Source organism: Lathyrus oleraceus, chromosome 1 (assembly GCF_024323335.1).
Source record: "Lathyrus oleraceus cultivar Zhongwan6 chromosome 1, CAAS_Psat_ZW6_1.0, whole genome shotgun sequence".
Taxonomy (NCBI): Eukaryota; Viridiplantae; Streptophyta; class Magnoliopsida; order Fabales; family Fabaceae; genus Lathyrus; species Lathyrus oleraceus.
The window spans coordinates 435,271,473-435,293,459 of NC_066579.1; the positions used below are offsets into that span (position 1 = coordinate 435,271,473).

At 31.4% G+C, this 21,987-nt stretch overlaps 1 protein-coding gene across 1 annotated transcript; it reads right to left on the bottom strand.

Annotated features, from left to right (window-relative positions):
- Positions 1–6,834: 6,834 nt before the first annotated feature.
- LOC127080549 (uncharacterized) lies at positions 6,835–9,395 on the bottom strand. Its single transcript, XM_051020869.1, has 11 exons — positions 9,354–9,395; positions 9,146–9,262; positions 8,705–9,010; positions 8,353–8,610; positions 8,192–8,263; positions 7,864–8,111; positions 7,584–7,772; positions 7,383–7,493; positions 7,217–7,298; positions 7,033–7,128; positions 6,835–6,933 (listed from the first exon to the last, which is right to left on the bottom strand). Exons 4-11 carry the CDS (start codon positions 8,563–8,565, stop codon positions 6,835–6,837), a joined length of 1,110 nt encoding a protein of 369 aa, XP_050876826.1. The 5' UTR covers positions 8,566–8,610; positions 8,705–9,010; positions 9,146–9,262; positions 9,354–9,395.
- Between the last annotated feature and the right edge of the window lie 12,592 nt (positions 9,396–21,987).

Sequence of the window (21,987 nt, forward strand, 5' to 3'; positions counted from 1 at the left end):
GAGAGAGAGAGATAAATCTTTCATCTCATAAAAATTGAGAAAGTTATGGCCTTGGGAAGTTGACTTTCAAATTAGGGTTTAGACAAAATGACTTATAATATTTCAACATATAAAATGACTTTCCAAGCAAAATTAGATCTAGACCTCAACATGAAAGTTGTTTGGAATGCCATTTAGAGTAACTATTATCTTGGAATAATTTTCATATGATGAAAATTGTAGGATATAGGGTCTAGGGGTACCCAGTTTTGATTAGATGAATTTATCTGGCCAACCACCTTGATAACTTGCAATTCTCTTGACTTTTTAGGCTCATGGTAGATCATATATTCTTAATATGATGAATTTTGAAGTGTCCCTTTGGAAATTTGATCAATTGGTGAGGAAGCTTGTTGAAGAAGTTACCCAAGATACCTAGACAAACTAGGGTTTCCAAGACAAACTAGGGTTTCCAAGATACCTAGACCTCAATATGAATGTTCCCTCTCACCCTTTATTTACTACTTATGTCGTGTAATCCTCATCATAATTGATAAACTACTGAAGAAAATTCTTTTTGTTGATCTTGATGATGTAATGTTGTTTGTTGTAGGAGGAGACTTGACAATCATTTGATTTAAATTATACTAAAGTCTATGAGAGGTGAATACTCTGAGAAACTACCCAAAGATATTCAGAATGAGGATATGAATGCTCCCTCTCACCCCTTATATTTTGCTTAAGGCTCATGGCACATAACCAGAAATATGGTGATCATGCCCTACCTACAAAAGAGTTAGGCAAATGCAAAGACATATTTTTGGTATTTTGGTTAGTAAAATGATAATATACAAGTATGATACAATCACACGGTGCTTGATGATATCTCCTAAAACAAACCCAATGAAAGAGGGGTAAAAAGGATGCCAATGTATGATCTCAATGCTAATGCATATGATGAAATTGCATGAGGGATCTTAGGGTCAAAATTATTTGGACTACAAGACCAAATCAGATTATTGAGCAAGATTTGATAAGTACTAGTCAACAAATTGGAATTCACTTATCAACATATTTTTTTCTTCCATTTGAACTAATTTCAATAATTCTTTTAGTTTCTTTGATAGGTGCAATTGTCTGTAGCTCGTCAGAAAGAAATCTTTATAGAACTAGTAATAGAAATCAAGATTCTGTCCGAAGCTAATAATCAATGAAGGAACCCTCATCTTATTATAGTCTTAAACTTTGAGGAATTTTCGATTCAGTACATCGAAACAAACAACCAGGAAAAAAACAAATTTTATTTTGTAGTACTTATCTAGTCAAAGATTTTATTATTATTGATTTAACAACATAATTAGGTGATTTGTTTGACAGCGGGATGAATGTTAATTCAAATTAAAATTAAAATTTTATGGTGAATCACGGAATGAAAATGAAAAACAAATATTGATTTTATATAAATTAAATTACGATATTGTTTCCACAAATAATATTATATATATATATAATATATATATATATATATATATATATATATATATATATATATATATATATATATATATATATATATATGCAATGTTTAGGTGCATAGCAAAAATAAATAAGACAATTAAGAAATATCAATTACTACTAAAAATCTAGAAATAAAAACAAGACACAACTCAAGGCAACCTTAAGGGAAAAAAACTAGAACAATGCGATTGTCACTACTATAAATAAACCATTAAAAGTTTGAAGAAGTTTTAGATATCCACTCCTTACTTATTCATATTAAATAGTTGAAACTTTTGGTTGCATATCTCAACCTCAAGCATATCAATCTTGACATTGGCTTCATCTCTTTCGATCATTACCATGTACAACTCCATATTCACAGCTTTTACATCTTGTGTTCTCTTGTCAAGTTCTTCCCACAAATATCCGTTTTCATCATGCAAAATTACTTTTTCAGCTTCATATTGCTTTAATTTGCTTTCTAATTCATTGTTTCTAAACTCGCAATCGGCCAATGTAGAGGTCAGTTCTATTTTTGTTTTCAACAAACTTGCAATATCAAAATGCAACTCATCTTTCTCTAAAGAAAACGTATCCAGTGAATCAAGCATTTCAGACTTCAACTTTTGCACCTCTTGCTCATAGATTCTAACCAACTTTTCTAGTATTTGAATATGCTTTCTCCCTGAAACTAACTCAAAATCTGATTCAGCTATATATTCTTCTGCCTCTATAAGCTTATCTTGCAATTCATTAGTCTCACATGACTTACTCTCAACCTCCTTCCTTAAAACTGCATTTTCATCTTCTGATATCTCTAGCTCTTCCGCCAAATTCGTAATCTCGCAAACACGTTTTGGAATATGAATATTCAATCTGGCCTTACTTTCCTCAATTTGAGCTTTCAACTTGTAAATCTCTTTATCAGAAAATTCTTTCAAATTATGCAACTCTTCATCTTTCAATTTCAATTCTTCCCACAAATCATCAACCATATTTTCACTATTCTCAACTTCATCCTTCAATTTGATAATCTCTTGTTCTAAATGCATGATATGTAAATTGATAATTGCCTCGTCATAACATGTTTTATCCGTCTCCCACAATAAACCATCATTCGCGCAGTTTCGTTTCATATCAAGACAGTTCTCTTCTCCAAGGAGACTGAGACTTTTATCACTTTCACTTTTGGAATTCCATGATATAGGTGATTCACAACCCTCCTTCTTAACAGACACAAAGCTATTATAACTATCAGAGCTAGGAGATGAATGAATGTTGAAAAATTCAAGGCCGGATTTCAACCACTTCGGCTTCTCTTCCATTTGAGATTCCATGGTTAGAATTCTGCAAGATAGCCAATGATTGTATATGTCAATCTCTTTCAATAAGAAAACTCAAAAGAATAAAAAAAGTTCATATTATTAAAATAAACACACCAGAAAACCTAGTTTCATTCTAAAACTGAGTAAACTTTCTATAAACGTGAATTATAGAAAGTGAGAACGGAATATACATGTTATGATATTGAATAATAATAATGGAAAAAAGATACTATACGATAATGGTATATATATGAGGAAAGAAACCTGATAAAAAAGGGATTCTATGCAGATTGATTAAAATGCTGCAGTTGTGTTAGGGTTTGATGTGATTTTGTAGAGTGTTGTGACTTGTGTTAGGGTTTGACGGGGTTTTATAAAGGATTTTGATTTCGGTTTGATTTTAAATATCTTAGAAGATTGAATACCGCTGTTATAGATATATCCTATAGCATGAGAATAGCAATTAAGTTATTAAACATGTAACTAACAAATTCCACTTGGATTAAATTATTTATTGTTTTATAATAACTATATTATTAATATTATTTTTCAGCTTATTTCCTTAAATATTATTTTCTTTATATTTATATCCTTCTTCTATTAATGAATGACAATTTTATATATTTTTTTTTATTTCTGCTTGATTTTAAATATCTTAGAAGATTGAATACAGCTGTTATAGATATATCCTATAGCATAAGAATAGCAATTAAGTTATTAAACATGTAACTAACAAATTCCACTTGGATTAAGTTATTTATTATTTTATAATAACTATATTATTAATATTATTTTTCAGCTTATTTCCTTAAATATTATTTTCTTTATATTTATATCATTCTTCTATTAATAAATGACAATTTTATATAATTTTTTTGATATTTTTTTATATCTCTACTAAATTATAATTCTTTAGTGTCTCTCATAAAAAATTCTCGCCAAAACTTTTTTTATTAATCTAATTATTAATTAATAATTAATTAAAATAATAAATAAAATATATTTTTAATTAAATAAATAACACATTTAATCCACTAGCCTTTCCCATTTAAAAAACTACCATAATTTTATAACTTTTTTTTTTCAGTATCACCATCTATTTCTCTCTCTATTTTAATAAATTTTAATAATTTTTAATAAATAATTAAATTTTCAAATAATTAATAAATGAAATAATTTACAAAATTAAACACCCATTCCCACGTAACCATGTTTAATTAAAGAAACCAAACATCTACCCATTCCATACACCTAGTAGTTTTTATAACCTTTAAATTCTTTGATTAAATAAAAATTATAAAAAAATAGTAATAATGAATTAAGTTTACAAATATTTAATAAAATTTAAAAAAAAATCATTCCTGCAAACTCTATGTTATTTTTTATGGTAACTTTTAGACGGAATGCTCAATTAAGTCTCTTTTTTGTGTACCACTTAAATTGACGGTTGGATTAAACAAACATAGATGATCTAAATATTCCTTAGCGCACTCGATTCAATCTCTTTATCTCTCCCTCAATAGATATTTCTCTCTCCCTCCACCGCCTGCATTCTCCCTGACCTTTATCAATCGCCTATAAATAATTACCCATAAATTGATCTTTTTCATAACTTATAGTATTAGTGTAATTTTGGAATTGGGAGGAGTGAAATTGATTTTCAAAGTCAAAACATCAAAATTTTAATACCTCTTCTCCATCTTCATCTCATGAGTAGAAATAAATCGAATTATTATTTCATAGGTTATGTTTCAATGTCACATGTCGTAATCTAAAAGGGCCCAAAATCATTTCACCTTCTAAGCACTTGTGAAAATAAAATAAAAGTTGAGAATGAAAAACAATACAGTTGCAAAGTTTTATGAAATACCCATATTATTATTAGTGTGAGAAAAAAAACATTAACAACTTAAATTATTTTCAGGTGTATAGTTATTGTCATCTTCTCCAATAAATTCTTATAAGATTTTTTAATATTTATTTTGAAAATACATTTTCTCAAGATCCAAACCTATCCTAAAAGTGTGATGGGTAAAAAGAGACTGGACCGTTGTGATGCTGAAATTCTTAGGAGTACAAGTCTTATTGTTGCCATGGAACATTCAAATATTTGTAGAAAACACTAAGATATGTGTTGACATTTTTCCTGGGAGATGTTGTTGTCATGTGGTCAAAACAAGGAGAAGAGCTACAAGAAGGAAATGAGATTCAATATAGTGTGGTGTATGATAAAATTTGTGAACTTGTTTAATCTGATGGTTGTTAAACATGGTTCACGGTGAGGGACTTAATTGAGCCATCACTCTAGAAGCCACAATTGTTTATAACCATTCTTACGTATCCCATGTTTTTTATAACCTCTTAATGTTAGTGTGTGATGAACTTTTAATGAAGAGAGAGAGAGAGAGAGAGAGAGAGAGAGAGAGAGAGAGAGAGAGAGAGAGAGAGAGACCTCTTGTTCACCGTCTCACACTACTTATTTGCAAGAAACCTCTTGTTCTTCAAAGCTTTCACTCGATCGAATCTAAAACGCGCAATTGTTGAAACCCGAGATTTACCAATGCGGTCCACCGTCCCACACTACTTCTTTGCAAGAACCTCCCATTCTTCAAAGACTTCACTCAATCGGATCCAGATTGCGTAATCTTTTCCAAAACCTTCAAACCCTAAATCATCTTGAAGGAAAACCCCAACTTGGTTTTTTGATTTGAAACCGTCAAAGATCTCAATCCAATTTACAATACAATTAACCTAAATTGGACGTTATCAACCCTAATTCTAGATGGCACCCAATCAAAAAATGATTATGTGTAGTTTGATTGTATGTATACATAGAATGAGGTTTAAGATGATGAGAATGCTTTGAAATCCTGGTTTCATATAGGTTTTACTCTCTAGAAACCTTGCTAGAAATGATTCATGTATCAAGTATATATATGTAAGCAAGTATGAAGCAAAAGGAATGGAAAAGAATGCAAATTTTCAACTATTTTAATGTATGTGTCGACCTATGGAAGTTATGTCACTATGCCAAACAAGGGATTAGACAGCGCTTTTTTTGACATTAGACAGCGCTTAAAAGCGCTGGCTATACTGGCGCTGGTATAGGTCTTAGACAGCGCTTAATTTACTAAAAAAGCGCTGGCATAGGGGGGTTTAGACAGCGCTTTTTCAGTAAAAGCGCTGTCTAAAACCCCCCTATGCCAGCGCTTTTTTAGTTAATTTCATGTTGTAATTAACTAAAAAAGCGCTGGCATAGGGGGGGTTTAGACAGCGCTTTTACTGAAAAAGCGCTGTCTAAACCCCCCCTATGCCAGCGCTTTTATTAAAAAAGCGCTGGCATAGGTGGTTAATTCAACAAAATATAGTGTAAAAAAGCGCTGGCATAGGGTGGGCTATACCAGCGCTTTTACAGAAAAAGCGCTGGTATAGCCCACCCTATGCCAGCGCTTTTTTACACTATATTTTGTTGAATTAACCACCTATGCCAGCGCTTTTTTGATAAAAGCGCTGTCTAAGGTCAAAATTAAAATGCCTTTACCAGCGCTTTTTGCCTAAAAGCGCTGTCTAAGACTCCAAATTTTGGAGGATCTTTTTATACGTTTTCACCACATTATTTAGCACCTGTAAATTGCAAATTTCAGCAGATTTTCATAAATTGGAGCTTGAATCCAATCTATATGCACCTTATAGTTCAACACATTGTAGTTCTATCTTCTGAATATGCACATATACTTGAAAATCTATATGCATTATAAACACATTATAGTTCAACACAATATACTTCTAATTTCAGCAGTTTTTTGAGTATTTATATATATACTTGAAAATGTTTGCCTTTACAAAAAATCTACACATTTCTAATAACCTCCAAAAATGCTAATCAAAATGTATTTCAACACATTCTAGTTCTATCTTCTAAATATGCTATATAACCTGAAACAACACCAAATAAAGATTGTAGTAAGCAAATGGAATTCACTCAAAGTTATTCAGATCACATTCAAAATTAAAGTAAGAGTTCAATACCTCACAAAACATGTAGCTCGATAATGAATTGACACAATTCCTCTTTAATTTCATCCAACTGATCTTTTGAGTAATAAGCACATCTATATTCATCAAAGTACTACATAATAATATAACATAGTATGATTTAGTTAAATCTATTTAATTATGAGAAATATGTGTTAAATATGAAAATAACTCATAAGTTAGAAATCCATACATCAGATGGAATATCTGTTCGATCCATAAGAAGAGTTTCTTTCATAAACCTCAACGTGTAATATCCACAATCTATATTATTACGCTGTCGAGGACACTACACATGGAAAAACAATATGGATAAATATCCTAAGTTTTATCATGTGTCATCACTAATATAATCAAAATTGTGATAATTAATATACCTCCACTCTATTCCATGTAATGTTATTGGCTTTTCTCTTTGGTACTTGAATTTTTCTTTGTGCTCGAACAGTTTGTATAATGCTATAATGAAATATAAACGAATATTTAGAACAATTCACATAAATAAATAAGTATACACACGAATATTGGGTTATTTGCACTTACGTGTCAACTATCGTCTTCATAGCAGGGTATGTTGTCCAATCATTGTGTAAAGAATCCAAATAATACACAATTTCTTTAAAAGGATTTATCGCGACCAACAACCAATGTCCACTGTAATAAAACAAATGTTAGATGGAAACTTTCTACACGACGTCAAAATATGAAAAATTATAACAGATGAATTTAGATTGAAGAACTAACCCGTCGCCGGTATTAAACGGTAAAAAGAACAACTTTTCTCTATCTGTGTCGGCCATAAAGCGCTCGACTACATACGTCCTGACTTCATCTGGTTTTCTTATCATTTCGGTTAAGTTCGTTTTCATGGGATTTAAGAATGAGAATCTTTGCTCCAACCCACGCGGACCCATCAATTTGTCATATAAATACCTTATATAAAAACATCATTAACATTTAGACTATTCATATGAAACGAGTAAATAACTTGTTCAAGAATTTAAACAAAGTAGATCGGATATACCTCATGTATGTGTTGATAACACCAACGCTTAATTGCGTATGATACAAAATTTGATCAAAATCCTCTTTACCCAATGGCTCGGCATACTCAAAACCAAAAATAGCTCCATCCATAGGTATTAAACGAACACATCCATCCGAAATATCTGTCGTTTCTAAATATGTATGGAGGCACGCTCTATACTTGGAAGGATTTTTCTTTTTAGCCCCGGTCCTCTTGGAAATTTCAGTCTTCTTAGCAACAGGAATCTAAATATCATATAATTAGTAAGGTGAAGTGTAAGATGACGAATTAACAGGAATCTAAATAGCATATAATTGTGATGTACCTCTTTTTGCGATGCAACTGACTCGATTTCCCGCGCAATCCCCTTATCTTTTGCTTTGGATTTTGTGGGAGTCTAATTAACATTAACATGTAAAAAATGTGTACGTAAAATGCGCGTAAAAAATTTGAATACCTAAAGGTTCATAATGGTTTTAAGCATACCTCATATCCTACGATAATGAGGTCTGTCGGCCATGCAACAAATGAACCTATGGCATCTCCCAATAAAGTTGCATCCGAAACATCATCAGGATGTGGTAATAACGCATCCTTCTCCAAAGCAATATCAACCGAGACTTTCAAAGATCCAGTAGGGAGCGGTTTAGTGTGAAGTAATTCACCCAAATTGTTATGAACTTTCCCCTTGCCAACCATCCGATAAGTCGGTCTCGCTAAGTAGAGGTGACAAGGTGAAATGCCCTAAAACCAATAATAAATATGACATTTTTAATGTGTATATATGACAATTAAATAAATTAAGCTAATTTAATTTCATAATAAGATATATAATTACCTCTGGAATAGTCGGTTGAAAATTACAATTGATACTATCTTTGTCACTAGTATCTTTAAAACCCGCTGCTCGATCTCTTTCTCTTTCCTTTCTTAATTCAAGAACTTCAGCTTTTAATGCTTCCAAAGTTTGCTGCAGTTCTTTATTGCTAGGAGTCTTTTGTTTTTTAATATTCAAGGATTTTTGAGTGATCCCAAATCCCTTGCCCCTCACCCGACCAGAATACTCGGGAACATCTAATGCTCGACTCAGTATGCTCCTGCAATCAGTGTCTTCATATGGAACTATAGATTGAGATAGAGTCTCCTGAAAATCATATGAACATACACACAATAGTAATGTTATTGTCTTAAGTAAGTGTCAAAGTCAAAGTGTTCGAAATTGGACGATTCAAAAGTGTCAAAGTCAAAGTGTTATTGTCTTAAATAATGCTATACTTACACATTTCTCAAATATTTGTTGAACGTCTTTTTTAATCTTTCCATCCTTACCGACACGGGCTTCCTTCCACAAAACATGTGCCGGAAGAGATGTTTCAGAACTATTCTCCTTTGTTAACTACACATTAAGCATAATATGATCAAATATAACTCATGACAAAATATGATCAAATATAACAAGTATATCAATGCAATTTATAGATACTTACTATAGACTGCTCTAAGCGTCCATATCCAACACGCCCTTTTCTATAGGGATCAATTCCAACACGTATAACTTCGATCAATTCCACGCATCAGTAAATGCGATTTCAATCCATCTGCGTCAACCCGACCCATATAACAACAACCCAAGCAAGGACATTTCATTCGACTGGGGTCTTTGACATGTTCAACAGCAAACTTAACGAATTCCAATACCCCATTCTCGTACTCTTTCGACAATCGATCGGCAGACATCCATTTTTTATCCATGGTTTTCCTAAATTATTCACGCAACTATTTCAAAACAACATAAAAGAAGAATTTCCTAAGATAAACACTTTCGCGTCACAAAAAGAAGATTATTACAAACTAATAAATTATATATATATATATATATATATATATATATATATATATATATATATATATATATATATATATATATATATATATATATATATATATCTATTCTTCTACTAACTATGAAGTGAAGTAACTATAACTATGTTGTAGTTATGCTATTAAAATCATGACAATTTGGATATTTATTATGATTGAATGTCAAATGATTGGAAATAATTTAGAGGACTAACACCCTATATGAATAAATAACTTATTTCCGCGTTTATCATATAATTGCTTATATTATAAGTCATTTCTATGAAAAAAAGAAGAAGAGGCAATAAGTTACTACCTTTTAATTGTGGATGTCAACAAAGCTTGTTAGCAATAGTCCTCAATTGAGTCCTAAGGAAATGAACACCCTATAAAATAAACAACAGCTTATTAGACATTAAACAGATCAAGCAATGTATCAATCAGTCAGTAAAGTAATCAACTAAAGTACAAGCAATTCAAGTAGGGTAATATGTCAATCCAAAACTAGTTCAGCATTGTCAAAAACCAATTTAATACCAATCCAACTTAGCAAAATATTTTCCAAACCAGTCCAACACATTCAAGCAAATAACAAGTGTAGTTCAAATGTGCAATATAGTTCAGCAGTCCAACATAATTCAAGTTTAATCAGTTCAGTTTCATGGCATCAGAAAAAAAACAATTCAACAAGGTAAAATCACAAGCCAAGTCAATGCAGTTCCATTCAATTAACTTTGACTCACATCATTCCCATTCTAACAAGCTAGCCTTTCTTTAACTGTCTAACAGCTGACCTGCATTTTCTAAACTTGCATTTCAGTTTTTCATTCTAACACTAACCACACTAATTAACTATTTCATTAACACTAACACCATCTCCCTTTAACAGTTCTATCTAATCCTATCCAACTTACACGCCAATGCTAACAATCACATTTAACACTTGCTACAATTCATCATCAGTATAATAGAAACCTAATGGAAGCAAACACAAACCATCTCCCTTTGACATGGTGATTAATATCAAAAATATATACATTTGTTAACATACCACAAAAGAATCAACTGCCCTAACACACAAAAGAATCAACTGCCCTAACACAAGAGAATCAACTGCCCTAACACATGAACCACAAAAGAATCAACCCAGAAGCAAACCTTTATCACTAATAAACTGCCCTAAATAAAGAAAGATGAAACGAACAGAAAATGCACTTACAAAAATGTAAACGGTGATGAACGAAGTGAGTGATGAACGCAGGAATCAAGAATGGAGGTTTTGGGAGAAGCAGTGATGATGAACGCAACGAGTATGAACGCAGTGAGAAGAAGGTTGTGGGAGCGAGGGAAACAAAATGGGTCTTAACGTACTGAATGAATTCATATATTATAATTTACTAAAAAAAAAATTTGGTAAATAAGGCCTTAGACAGCGCTTTTATGAAAAGCGCTGGCTAAGCACACAAATTAAAATGGCCTTAGACAACGCTTTGAAGGAAAGCGCTGGCACAGGAGGGGTCAATAGCAGCGCTTCTAAAAGCGCTGTATAAGGTAGGCCTTATACAGCGCTTTTTTTAAAAATTTAAAAGGCCTTAGACAGCGCTTTTGGGAGAAGCGCTGTATAAGGTGACCTTGTCAAAAGCGCTGTATAAGGTAGGCCTTATACAGCGCTTTTGTTGTGATTAATTTAAATAATTTTAAGGCCTTATACAGCGCTTCTCCCAAAAGCGCTGTCTAAGGTGACCTTCTAAAAAGCGCTGTATAAGGTAGGCCTTAGACAGCGCTTTTGTTGTGATTAATTTAAATAATTTTAAGGCCTTAGACAGCGCTTTTGGGAGAAGCGCTGTATAAGGTGGACCTTCTCAAAAGCGCTGTCTAAGGTAGGCCATTTAGCAGCGCTTTTAAAAAGCGCTGTCTAAGACCATCCATTTAGCAGCGCTTTAAGCCATCTACGTATTCAGTTTCCTTATTTTTATTTTTTTTTAACGTGTAGCAGCGCTTTTGGAGAAAAGCGCTGTCTAAGGGGCGCTGCCAAAAACCTGTTTTGGCGTAGTGTGTGTAGACACATACAATGAATGTGCCGACATGTAGAAGCAATGCATCGATCTATACAGATTATGTGTCGACCTGAAGAGGCGACACATCTAACAGAGCGTACATGCTTTAAAAATGAAGTATATGAGTCGACCCATAGAAGAAATTTTCTTCTATGTGTCGACCTGTAGGTTGTTTTTCACATAATAATGAGTTTTTGATGCATACAGCCTTTTCTTGATGCATGAATCTTTTCTAAACCTTTTCCAACATGTTGTCATGCTTCCTAATTCTAAAATGCATGACTAGCCTCAGATGATACCGTCCAATGTATATAAACGCTAAAGTATCCTAGTTTTGACATCATACAAAATACATTTAACGGAAAGTTGCACTCACAATTTGGTTGCGGAAAAGTAAATGACAGAAAATAAATGGATATTTTGGTGTTAACAGTGAGGAAACTTGCTAGGAGAGATTTTGTCATCGTTTATTCTCATGCATAACTATTGGTCAATAATATGCTCTTCTACTCTATTATTAATATTATCACATATTTCTATCATTGTATCTCATCTCTGAATCAACATCGTGAGATTGATTTTATTGACTAATAAGAAATCTCTCACACTATTAAATAAAACAATATTAAATTTCAATAGTGATATAAAGATATTGATTACTAATTATCAGTACTCAATGGATCTTAAACATAACACTATCTCTAAGCATTAACATCCAATAAATGGAGACTTGAATCTAATAATGACCAATACCTCTTGTATGTTAAGTCGCACCATGAAAACATATTTTAGGTAGCTAATCTAAAATAGGTATTAAGAACAAAGAATCATCAATATTAAAGTTTAAGTAGAATTACATAAAAAGTCATGACGTTAATTAAAACATGAGTATATAATGAAAAAATCTACCCCTAATAATGAGATTTTTAGCTATGCCTACTCATCGTACCTGTACAGGTAATCCCGAGAAGACAAACTTGGAAGGCCATATGCATGGATCTCTCGAGCAATGCTTCCTCTTTTAATCTCCCTCTCACATTCTCCTGTTTAGACAAAGGTGAATCTACTACCTTTACGTACTACCATGAATCCACCAAAATTCTATATCAATTGAAATTGGACCTTTTATTTATAGGCTTGAGAAAGGTAAGCTCGCCAGGCATGCCACCCATATTCGCCTAGCGCACCTACTTTTTTCCCTGTTAAGCAATGACGTCTCACCTTACAACTAGCTCTAGATCGCTAGTCGCACTGCCTATCTTCGCTCAGAGCATTAACCCTTCCTTCACCATAAAGATACTTAGCCTTAAAGTCTTCTCTCGCTTGTGCTCGCCTAGTGCGCCCATGAACCTGGCCTAGCGAGCCTCTATTGTAGGAAAATGGTATTAGCAAGGTTGTTGTGTTGCTTTGTGGTTTTTTAAAATAAAAAACTTTAATAAATTTGATTACTTTGTGATTAATAAACTCTACTTTAAGTATAACATTGTATTTCAAATTTATTATGTAAACTAAAATATATAAATAGATTTAACTACAAGTCTCTGAATTATTTTTTAAAATAACCAACATTTTCAAAAATATTTTCAAAATAACAAATTTTTCAAAAAACATTCTGAAATACCCACATTTAAAAAAAGATGCGCCAAATGAACTGGAGCATCCGTTTGTACAAAGAGGAGGCGACTAAGACATTGACCCCTGCATTGGAAGCCTCATGTGGAGACGCCAATGCCCTTCGCGTCTGCATTGGGCCTCATGAGGAGGCGCCAATGCCCTTCGCGTCTGCATTGGGCCTCATGAGGAGGCGCCAATGCCTATGGCGCCTACTTAATGCATGTGGTGTATGCGCCATTTCATTTGGCGCATACACCATTATATTAATATTATTTTTAATTTTAATTTTTTTTTTAATTTTTTATTTATTTATGAAATAATAATAATTAATGTTAAACAAAAATTCTATTCATGATATAATAAATATTACATGGAATTGACAAAAATTTAATGACCGACCTGATCGAAACGTCCCCATGTTCCACATCCAGGTGCATTAGTTTGTCTCCGAGGTCTCCCACGATTTTCCTGAGGTGTTTGAGGTCTTTGTGTGCTGACCTGATCGAATGATGACTGGTGTGAAGGTCCGACAGAAGTTCCAGCGGTATTTGACAGATGTGTCATCATTTGTTCCCAATATTCAAAGGGGCTCTGGCTAACGACACTTCCGTAATGGAGTTCGGTGCCCATGTCATCGTAGTTAGGTCGATGGGGTTGGGTGGATTGTGGACGGTATAGTTTCCCGAATTGGGACATTGAATCGTTTTGAAAATGAAGCAATGGTTCCTAGGGCGTACTATAGTTAAATAATGGTTGTGTGTTTTGGTGATGGGATGTTTGAGTGGTCATTGGTGGGGGGCTACGATGAAGTGACCCATATGAATTATCTGGGATATAGACGATTGTGGTTGAAACGTATGGTTGTTGGTGGGTAGGATTTGATTCTTGGTTTTGTGGTTGGGTGGGTTGCATGAATGGATTGCGACGTTGGGTGTTTGGTTGTTGGGTGGATGACATGAATGGGTTGCGAAGTTGGGTGTATGTGGTAGGTTGATGTTGTGAGGTTGGTTGTTGGGTTTGGGTGGTTTGACATTGGTGTTGGACGGGGACTTATTGTTGGGCGTACGATGACGAAGCTAGTTGGCGTGGATCCATCAAATACCGCGGCTCAGACACAAATTATTGAGTTGTTACCGACCTAAACCATGCCATATATTGTTGAGTTGGTCTTGCACCATGGATGACTAGTTCGTTTAAGATGTGTTGTCGTCGATTCCTCCATTGACGACACATCTCTTTTGCAAAGTCTCTCCAGTCGGAATAATCCCATTGGGCATCAACTCTTTTTTGATGTCAATTCCCCAAACACGTCGGAGGTTCTGGAATCTGTTGTTGCATGCGGAAAGTTCCAAGTCTTTCATACGCCCTGCTCCCATGTCATTGCGACATGTTCAAAGGTTCGAATGGATCCATCCTACTTGCTATCTGACGCTTACAAAGTCACCAGCCTATCAAATGTTTATAAAATTAGTTTTTCCGTAGTAGCAAAAGAGGATTACTGACCAGAATATCAAGGGGACATCGTCTGACACAACGAAGTTATGCGAAGGAAGAAAAAGGGTCGCCCAAACAGCATCCGCATTCGAACCGAAATGGATACGACGAACAAAATGATTAAATTAAGACGTTCACCATCTCCAATTTTGGTTGAACGTGGACACAAGCCATTGGATTCTTCTAATCCTTTCACCATCTCCAATTTCTCCATCTAACCAACTGTTCAACGTCTGATTAAGACGTTTAAATGAATCTATATTCCAGAGTCTAATATTTATCGAAGACGCAACGGTGGAAAATATTAAATCGGTATTTCGCTTGTGAATGTATTCAGACATGGTTAAAACACAAAAGCTTGAAGTGGGGTGGAGTTGAATGAAAGAAAAAATGGTAGTATGAGAAGATTTTGTGTGAAGAATATTACATCAAATGCGAGGTATTTATGGAGAGGAGAGATAAAATGCATACGCCAAGAGGCTAGGCGCTTAAACATGTCAAGACATGCAAGCGCCATATGCATTGACGCCTCCTCATGAGGCTCAATGCAGGCGTCAAGGGCATTGGCGCCTCCTCAAGAGGCTTCCAATTTAGGCGCCAAGGTCTTAGACGCCTCCTCTTTGGGCTGACGCATCTTTTTTTTAAATGTAGTTATTTTGGATTTTTAATTTTTTTTTTTTAGAATTATTTTTGAAAATATTAGTTATTTTAAAAAAAAAATCACAAGTCTGTTATTTATGTAAAAACTAAATCCATCCTTCCGTATTGATGTATGATCTTTTGTAACAATAATAGTATTTATTTAGGATGATTCCATTAATGTACAAAAGTCTATTAAAGTTTAAAATCTACATCATTGTTCATGAACCATTTCAATTATACAATCTATAAAATTAATTTTGAACAGTACTGCAATATTTTCGTATATAGTAAAGTATGATTCATATTATAATATTTACAGTTCGAATCAAATAATTTACTTTCAAAATTTGCAAGCTATTTCCAACTAAACTATTATTCCAAAAATAGAAAATAACTTTCAAACATATATTTTCATGACTCATTATAAAAAAACAATGATTATGAACAGTATGGAAAATTATGAACAGTACGGAAACATAAATCATAAATTATTTTTATTATTTATAATTATCATTACACATCCATAGCACAGGCTTATATGTATACTTAATGAATGGATTACTTCTAACAATGAAATGAATTAATTTTCTGAAACCGAACATGATTGTAATTGTCTAATTGATATATTAGTTTCGTTTGTTATTAGCATTGCCCAAGAAGAAAAATTTATCAATACAGTTAGCACTTCTTTTGAAAACTGACGGTACTATTATATGAAATTTTAGCATTACAATAATTATACACTATAATAAGAAAATACATTATTATGTTAATTATTATTGAAAAATTATAATTTCAATAATATATTCTGATACCATTTATTAAAAAAAATACATATTTAGATCTTTGGTATTATAATTTTCAGTGTACTAATTTTTATGAGAAATATTAAAATGGTATTCGGATTTAGGGTGTAAATTCTTTGTGTTTAAAATGGGTATGCGACAATAATATATCTTTTGATGCTTGAAATGGAAACGTCGATTGTCATTATTTGACATAATGATAAGATTGTTAGAAAATTAATTATAAATTAAATGAGTTGAGGTTAAAATCGTGAACGAAATTACTTTTCTTATAAGTTTTTCAAACACTCTCAAATGTCTTAGAATTGAAACGCATGAATATTCAGGATAATTCAGTTTATACTCGAGTCCGTACAATATCGATGAAAATTCGAATGTAACGAAGCTGAAATCCAGAATTTTATGTGAAAAATATATGTTTTTCTAATGTGTTTTTTAAATCCGAAATGCTCAATTTATAGGACGAAATCGGTGTTGTTTCATAAGCTGAAACCATTGATGTTGTTTTGCTAAGTGTTGCATTGTTTCGCCTATAGCAACATTTTTCAAACGTTGCACCATTTTGCCTACATCAACACTTACCAATTATTACACTGTTTCGCATACAACAACAATTTTCAAGGGTTATATCGTTTCATATTCTATAACACTTCACGATGTTGTCTACTTCCGAATTTAAACCTACCACAACACTTCGCAAATATTACTTATTTCTAAATTCAAAATCAATCCAATATTTTCTTATCATTTTAAAACACGCTATTATTAATTGTTAATAATTTATAACAATATGTTAACATATTTAAGATTAATCATTAAGTTGAATTCACATATATATTATATACCATTGCAAATAAAATATATATAACCTAATTAATAATTTATTTTAATTGAATAATGTCAATATATGTTATAATTTAAATAATATAAAAGTTTATGAGATATATTTTTTGTTTTTAGTAGGTCTAAATTATAATTATAAATTTATAAAATGTTTAATGATTATATTTTTGTTGTATAAAATGAATATTTAACACAATTAGTTCAAAATAATTTTAATTTGCACTTAAAAAATTAAATATTATAAAATTGGAAAAACTTGCATCTCTGACTCGGATCCTGGCTTTACCACGGAAGACAGTATGTATTTTCTGCAAATATTTAACAGATCTCATATCCATTGACATTGTTACATCTATATGCATGTCCTACACCTTCTTCGACACATTTTCAACGAAAGAAATGTATTAGATTTATATACCGACGACTTTCAGGATGAAAACAAGATATTGAAAGAAACAAAAAGAAAGAAAAACCACGCAGTGTGTTCTTGAATTAGATTACAGCGTAGGCCAGATTATTAGAGAAAAAAATGGAAAATGTCAAAAAGGAGAAAAATGTGTTGGAAGAAAAGAATACAGAAAGTCCATTGAACATTTATCCATGTCTACAGCACAGGTGTATTCCACCCGACATCTACGTAATCATCCCATACTCTTGGCCGAAATTTCAAACAATAGAGACACTTGCTTCATTACCACATAGTAGTATGTCCATGTTATTATGACTAGAAATATTAAAACATTCTCTTAGTTAGAGCACATTTTAATATTTCAATAATTCAGTAAAGATATGGTTTTCAGGGGTCGGTTCTGATACACGTAATATCTTCGATTCAGCCCATTTTGCATTTTTGTTCCACTTTGAACGAGAAGAAGAAAAAAATAAAGAAATGTTTGAAATAGACTTAGGATAAATAGTTTATTTATAGTTTATAGCATAATTGTGTATCAAACATAAACAAACATAAGTGCTTATAAATAAGTTTCTATAAGCTTATTTTACAATAAAAGATAGGGAATATTTAAATTGTTTTAATTATATGTTATAAGTTGTTTTCACTAACTATCTCCATAAATATATACAAACAAATTAAAAAAAAATATATACATTACAAGAAAATAGCTCTTCAGTCATGTGATTTAGTGACGTGAAATTTTCTTTACTAAAAAGAAATATCGGGACACGAAAAGCACGTAAGTATTTAAAATAATAAAATAATAAATGTTAGATTTTCATATTGGAAAATTTTTAAAATTTTCAAAAAATTCGTTGTGATATGCATATTCCAATGCTAATAAAATTTTAAAAATTAAAAAAATTGAGTGGAAAAAATTGACCGGTAGAATGGATTGGACTGACATTTTAATGTTGCGTCATAGTTTCCACATCAGTAATACTTTATTCCCTCCGTTTTTTATTATAAGTCGTTTTTGACTTTCACACGTATTAAGAAATATAATAATTATAGTATGAAAAAGATAAATTATGAAAGATTTTACAAAAATTATTCTTCATTAATGGTATTGGAAAGACAAATTGACATAATTGAAATGAGAGAGAATAATAAATATTTAAGGGTATAATAGGAAAAATAACATTAATGATTTATTGGTATATTATAAAACGACTTATATTGTGGTACAAAATATTTTTACAAAGTGACATATAATAAAAATTAGAGGTAATACCATTTTGACACACATCATGATAGTTGTAGTGACATGAAATTCACGTTGCAACTTCAACGATTAAAATAATAGTGATGTGATATTCACTACGTTGTATGCTCTCTTTATTATATCAGCTTTAACTAGGTCATGACAGGTATAGCGACATTAAATTCACGTCGCAATCCCAACAATTAAAAAATTAACGACATAATATACATGATGTTGTAGGCTCAATTTATTAGGCCATTTGTAGCGCTTCCCCACACATTATTGATCCGTTTCTCAAAATAAATAAAATTAAACCTCATTCTTACCCCTACACATTTTTCCTCCACCAAAAATTAGGGCCTCCATTCTCATTTTCCACCTATGCATCAATTTTTGCAAAACTTAATCTTATATGACTTTCATTCAAATATATTATTTTTTAATTTTATTAAGGTTAAACTTTACTAATTTTTTTTTCTATTATTTGATTTTTCTTTAGCTTGTTGATAAAGATTTAAAAAGTTGACCGAGACTCAACAAACTCTATTAATTGATTAAAGTTTCTCCATTTTTATTTGATTTTTTCACTAAAAGATATGTATTATATTTAAAAATGGAATATATTATTTTTATAATTTATAACTTATTATTTATATAATTAAAAACAGAATATATAAAATTATTTTTAAAAAACAAAAGATATAATTATTTTAAAACATTATATATATATATATATATATATATATATATATATATATATATATATATATATATATATATATATATATATATATATATATATATATATATATATATATATATATATATATATATATATATATTTGTGTGTGTTTGTGTATTTTTATTATGTAAGGATATATTTTTTTTGTTAAGTATATATGTTGTTGTTGTTGACCCGAAATTAAATTTAGTGTAGTAAAATTAATTGAATTAAATATAATATAATTAATTGAATGAAAGTTTTGAAAGTGAACAATCATGAAATTTATCATATATCAAAATTTATCATATAAATAGTACATTTTGTTTAAAATAAATTTACGCACAAAGAAAAAAGTGAAATAATATTACTTCACGGACGAAATAGGGAGGAATCAATCACCTTCACTTCTTTTACTTATATAGTCAATGATGAAATCCCTTTTTTATCAATTTGATTTCGTCAAACTCGTATTATAAATACACTTGGTACCTATATATTATTGATCTCATGAATGTAGGACAAATCTCACACAATTATTTTAACTCAAATAACATGTTCATAAGTCAATGTTTATCAAAGAGGACAACTTAGTGATTTAAGATAAGAATTGAAACACAATTTAAGAGATAACTTAAAATACTTATCTAAAAGCGTATAGCATTTTTGGTCAAGTTTCCAAGATATTGTAGAACATTTGTCTTCTCTTAACTTGATCGTCATATTTTCTCCTTTTTCAAGTTCTACCATTTCCGGGTGATCAATCCATTTTTGGTGACTTTGAGTATGTCTTCTAAAGATTCATTTGCATCATGAAAAAGAAAAAAAACATTTCCCAATGTTTGTCAATACAATACATTACAAGTGATGTATTCAACCTTAATAATAATAAGTATTCTCAAAAAATTATAATATCAAAGATAGTAGTGAAAGAGGGATTTATCTACACTACCTATTTTTAGATTTAACACTTATATTTGTTAAATTCATATGTCACAACATCCTTCTTTTTTGCTACAAAGTCAATGAATAAGAAGATGTTACCTTTTATATGCCTTGACCTTCCCTTGTTAAGATCTCATACCCTTTTCAAGGAGTCAAGACATTTTCCCTAGAAAATCAATCAATAATTCTAGTTGCCTAATTTTCATTGGGTCCTTGAGGGTGAGTGAAAAAGTCGTTGCATTTAGAAAACCATTGAAAAACATCTTTAGGAACCAACAATCTTCTAAACTTGCATTTTGCAATGATATGACCCTTCTTGTAACAATAGTGACAAATCAAGTGATTATGTGAATGACTTTCACTATTAGATTCCCTTACAACAAAATTGTACTTCTTGTATGACATATTTAAAGATCTTTTAAATTTTGTAGGATTAATAGCGAAGGTGACCTTTGGGTTTAAATCCTTGTTTAATTTGGCTTTTAGAGTATTAACCTCGTTTTTCCGAATATGACAAGTTTCACAACCAAACCAAGAAGATTTCTCTTCCTCATCATCAATTTTTAGAGCTTCCATTTGTTTTTCAGTTTCTAAAACTTTGGCTTCTAAGTATGAAAAAATTCATTTATTTGAAGCTAGCCTTTTAAAAGCATTTACGACTTCACCATATAGATTTTCAAAAGTGGTTTAACTCAGAATAAGACATATCATCAATAGGTTCGTATTTGGAATGACTTACATTATTCTTTTTGTGCTTGGTCATGAAGAAAAGATTCATCATTTCATCACTTTCACTTGAGCTGCCCGCCTTGGAGGATTCACTATCACTATCCAATATGATGTATGCTCTTCTAGACTTGCTAGACTTCTTTTGTTAGCTCTATCCTGTATCATTCTTAAGTGATGGACAATCTGGATTGTAATGACCGACTCTTCCATAATTGTAACATAAACCTTTATATTTTTCCTTTTTATTATCATCTTCCATTGAGGTATTTAAATGCCTTTTATAGTTGATGAGATTCTTGTCGGAATACTTTATTCCATTTTCTTAATATACTTATAGCACATTCTAACAAATAACCTCATTTCTTTATCATACGACTTCTCATTATCGCTAGTTCTAATTTCATTATGCTCTTTTATTGAGGACTTAGAAAGCATAAGCCACAAGATAAATTGACTTCTTTTCAACCTCCTTGTCCTTTTATTTCTTAATCTTCTTTTCATGCTTCACTAAACAAATGAACTCTTGCTCATGTTCTTCAAGCTTTCCAAACAAAGTAGTAATGTGTAATGTCAATAGGTTGTTAGCTTCCTTGATGGAGGTGACCTTAGGTCATCATTCCCTATTAAGACATCTCAAAACTTTGTTAGTAGCAATTTCATTGGAAACTAGATTACAAAGCGCATTCAGAAATATACTCAAACAAATCAAACTTGTATTTCGCGCCTGCACAACTTCAAAAACATTTTTAGAA

What these genes read in the sequence shown, in the direction of transcription:
- LOC127080549 (XM_051020869.1), bottom strand. Translation starts at nt 8,565, where the DNA reads ATGGTTGGCAAGGGGAAAGTTCATAACAATTTGGGTGAATTACTTCAC. An exon ending in GTTATCAACACATACATGAG is followed by an intron (nt 7,773 to 7,863) that starts GTATATCCGATC and finishes TTTTTATATAAG; the next exon opens with GTATTTATATGACAAATTGA. An exon ending in ATGAAGACGATAGTTGACAC is followed by an intron (nt 7,299 to 7,382) that starts GTAAGTGCAAAT and finishes ATTTCATTATAG; the next exon opens with CATTATACAAACTGTTCGAG.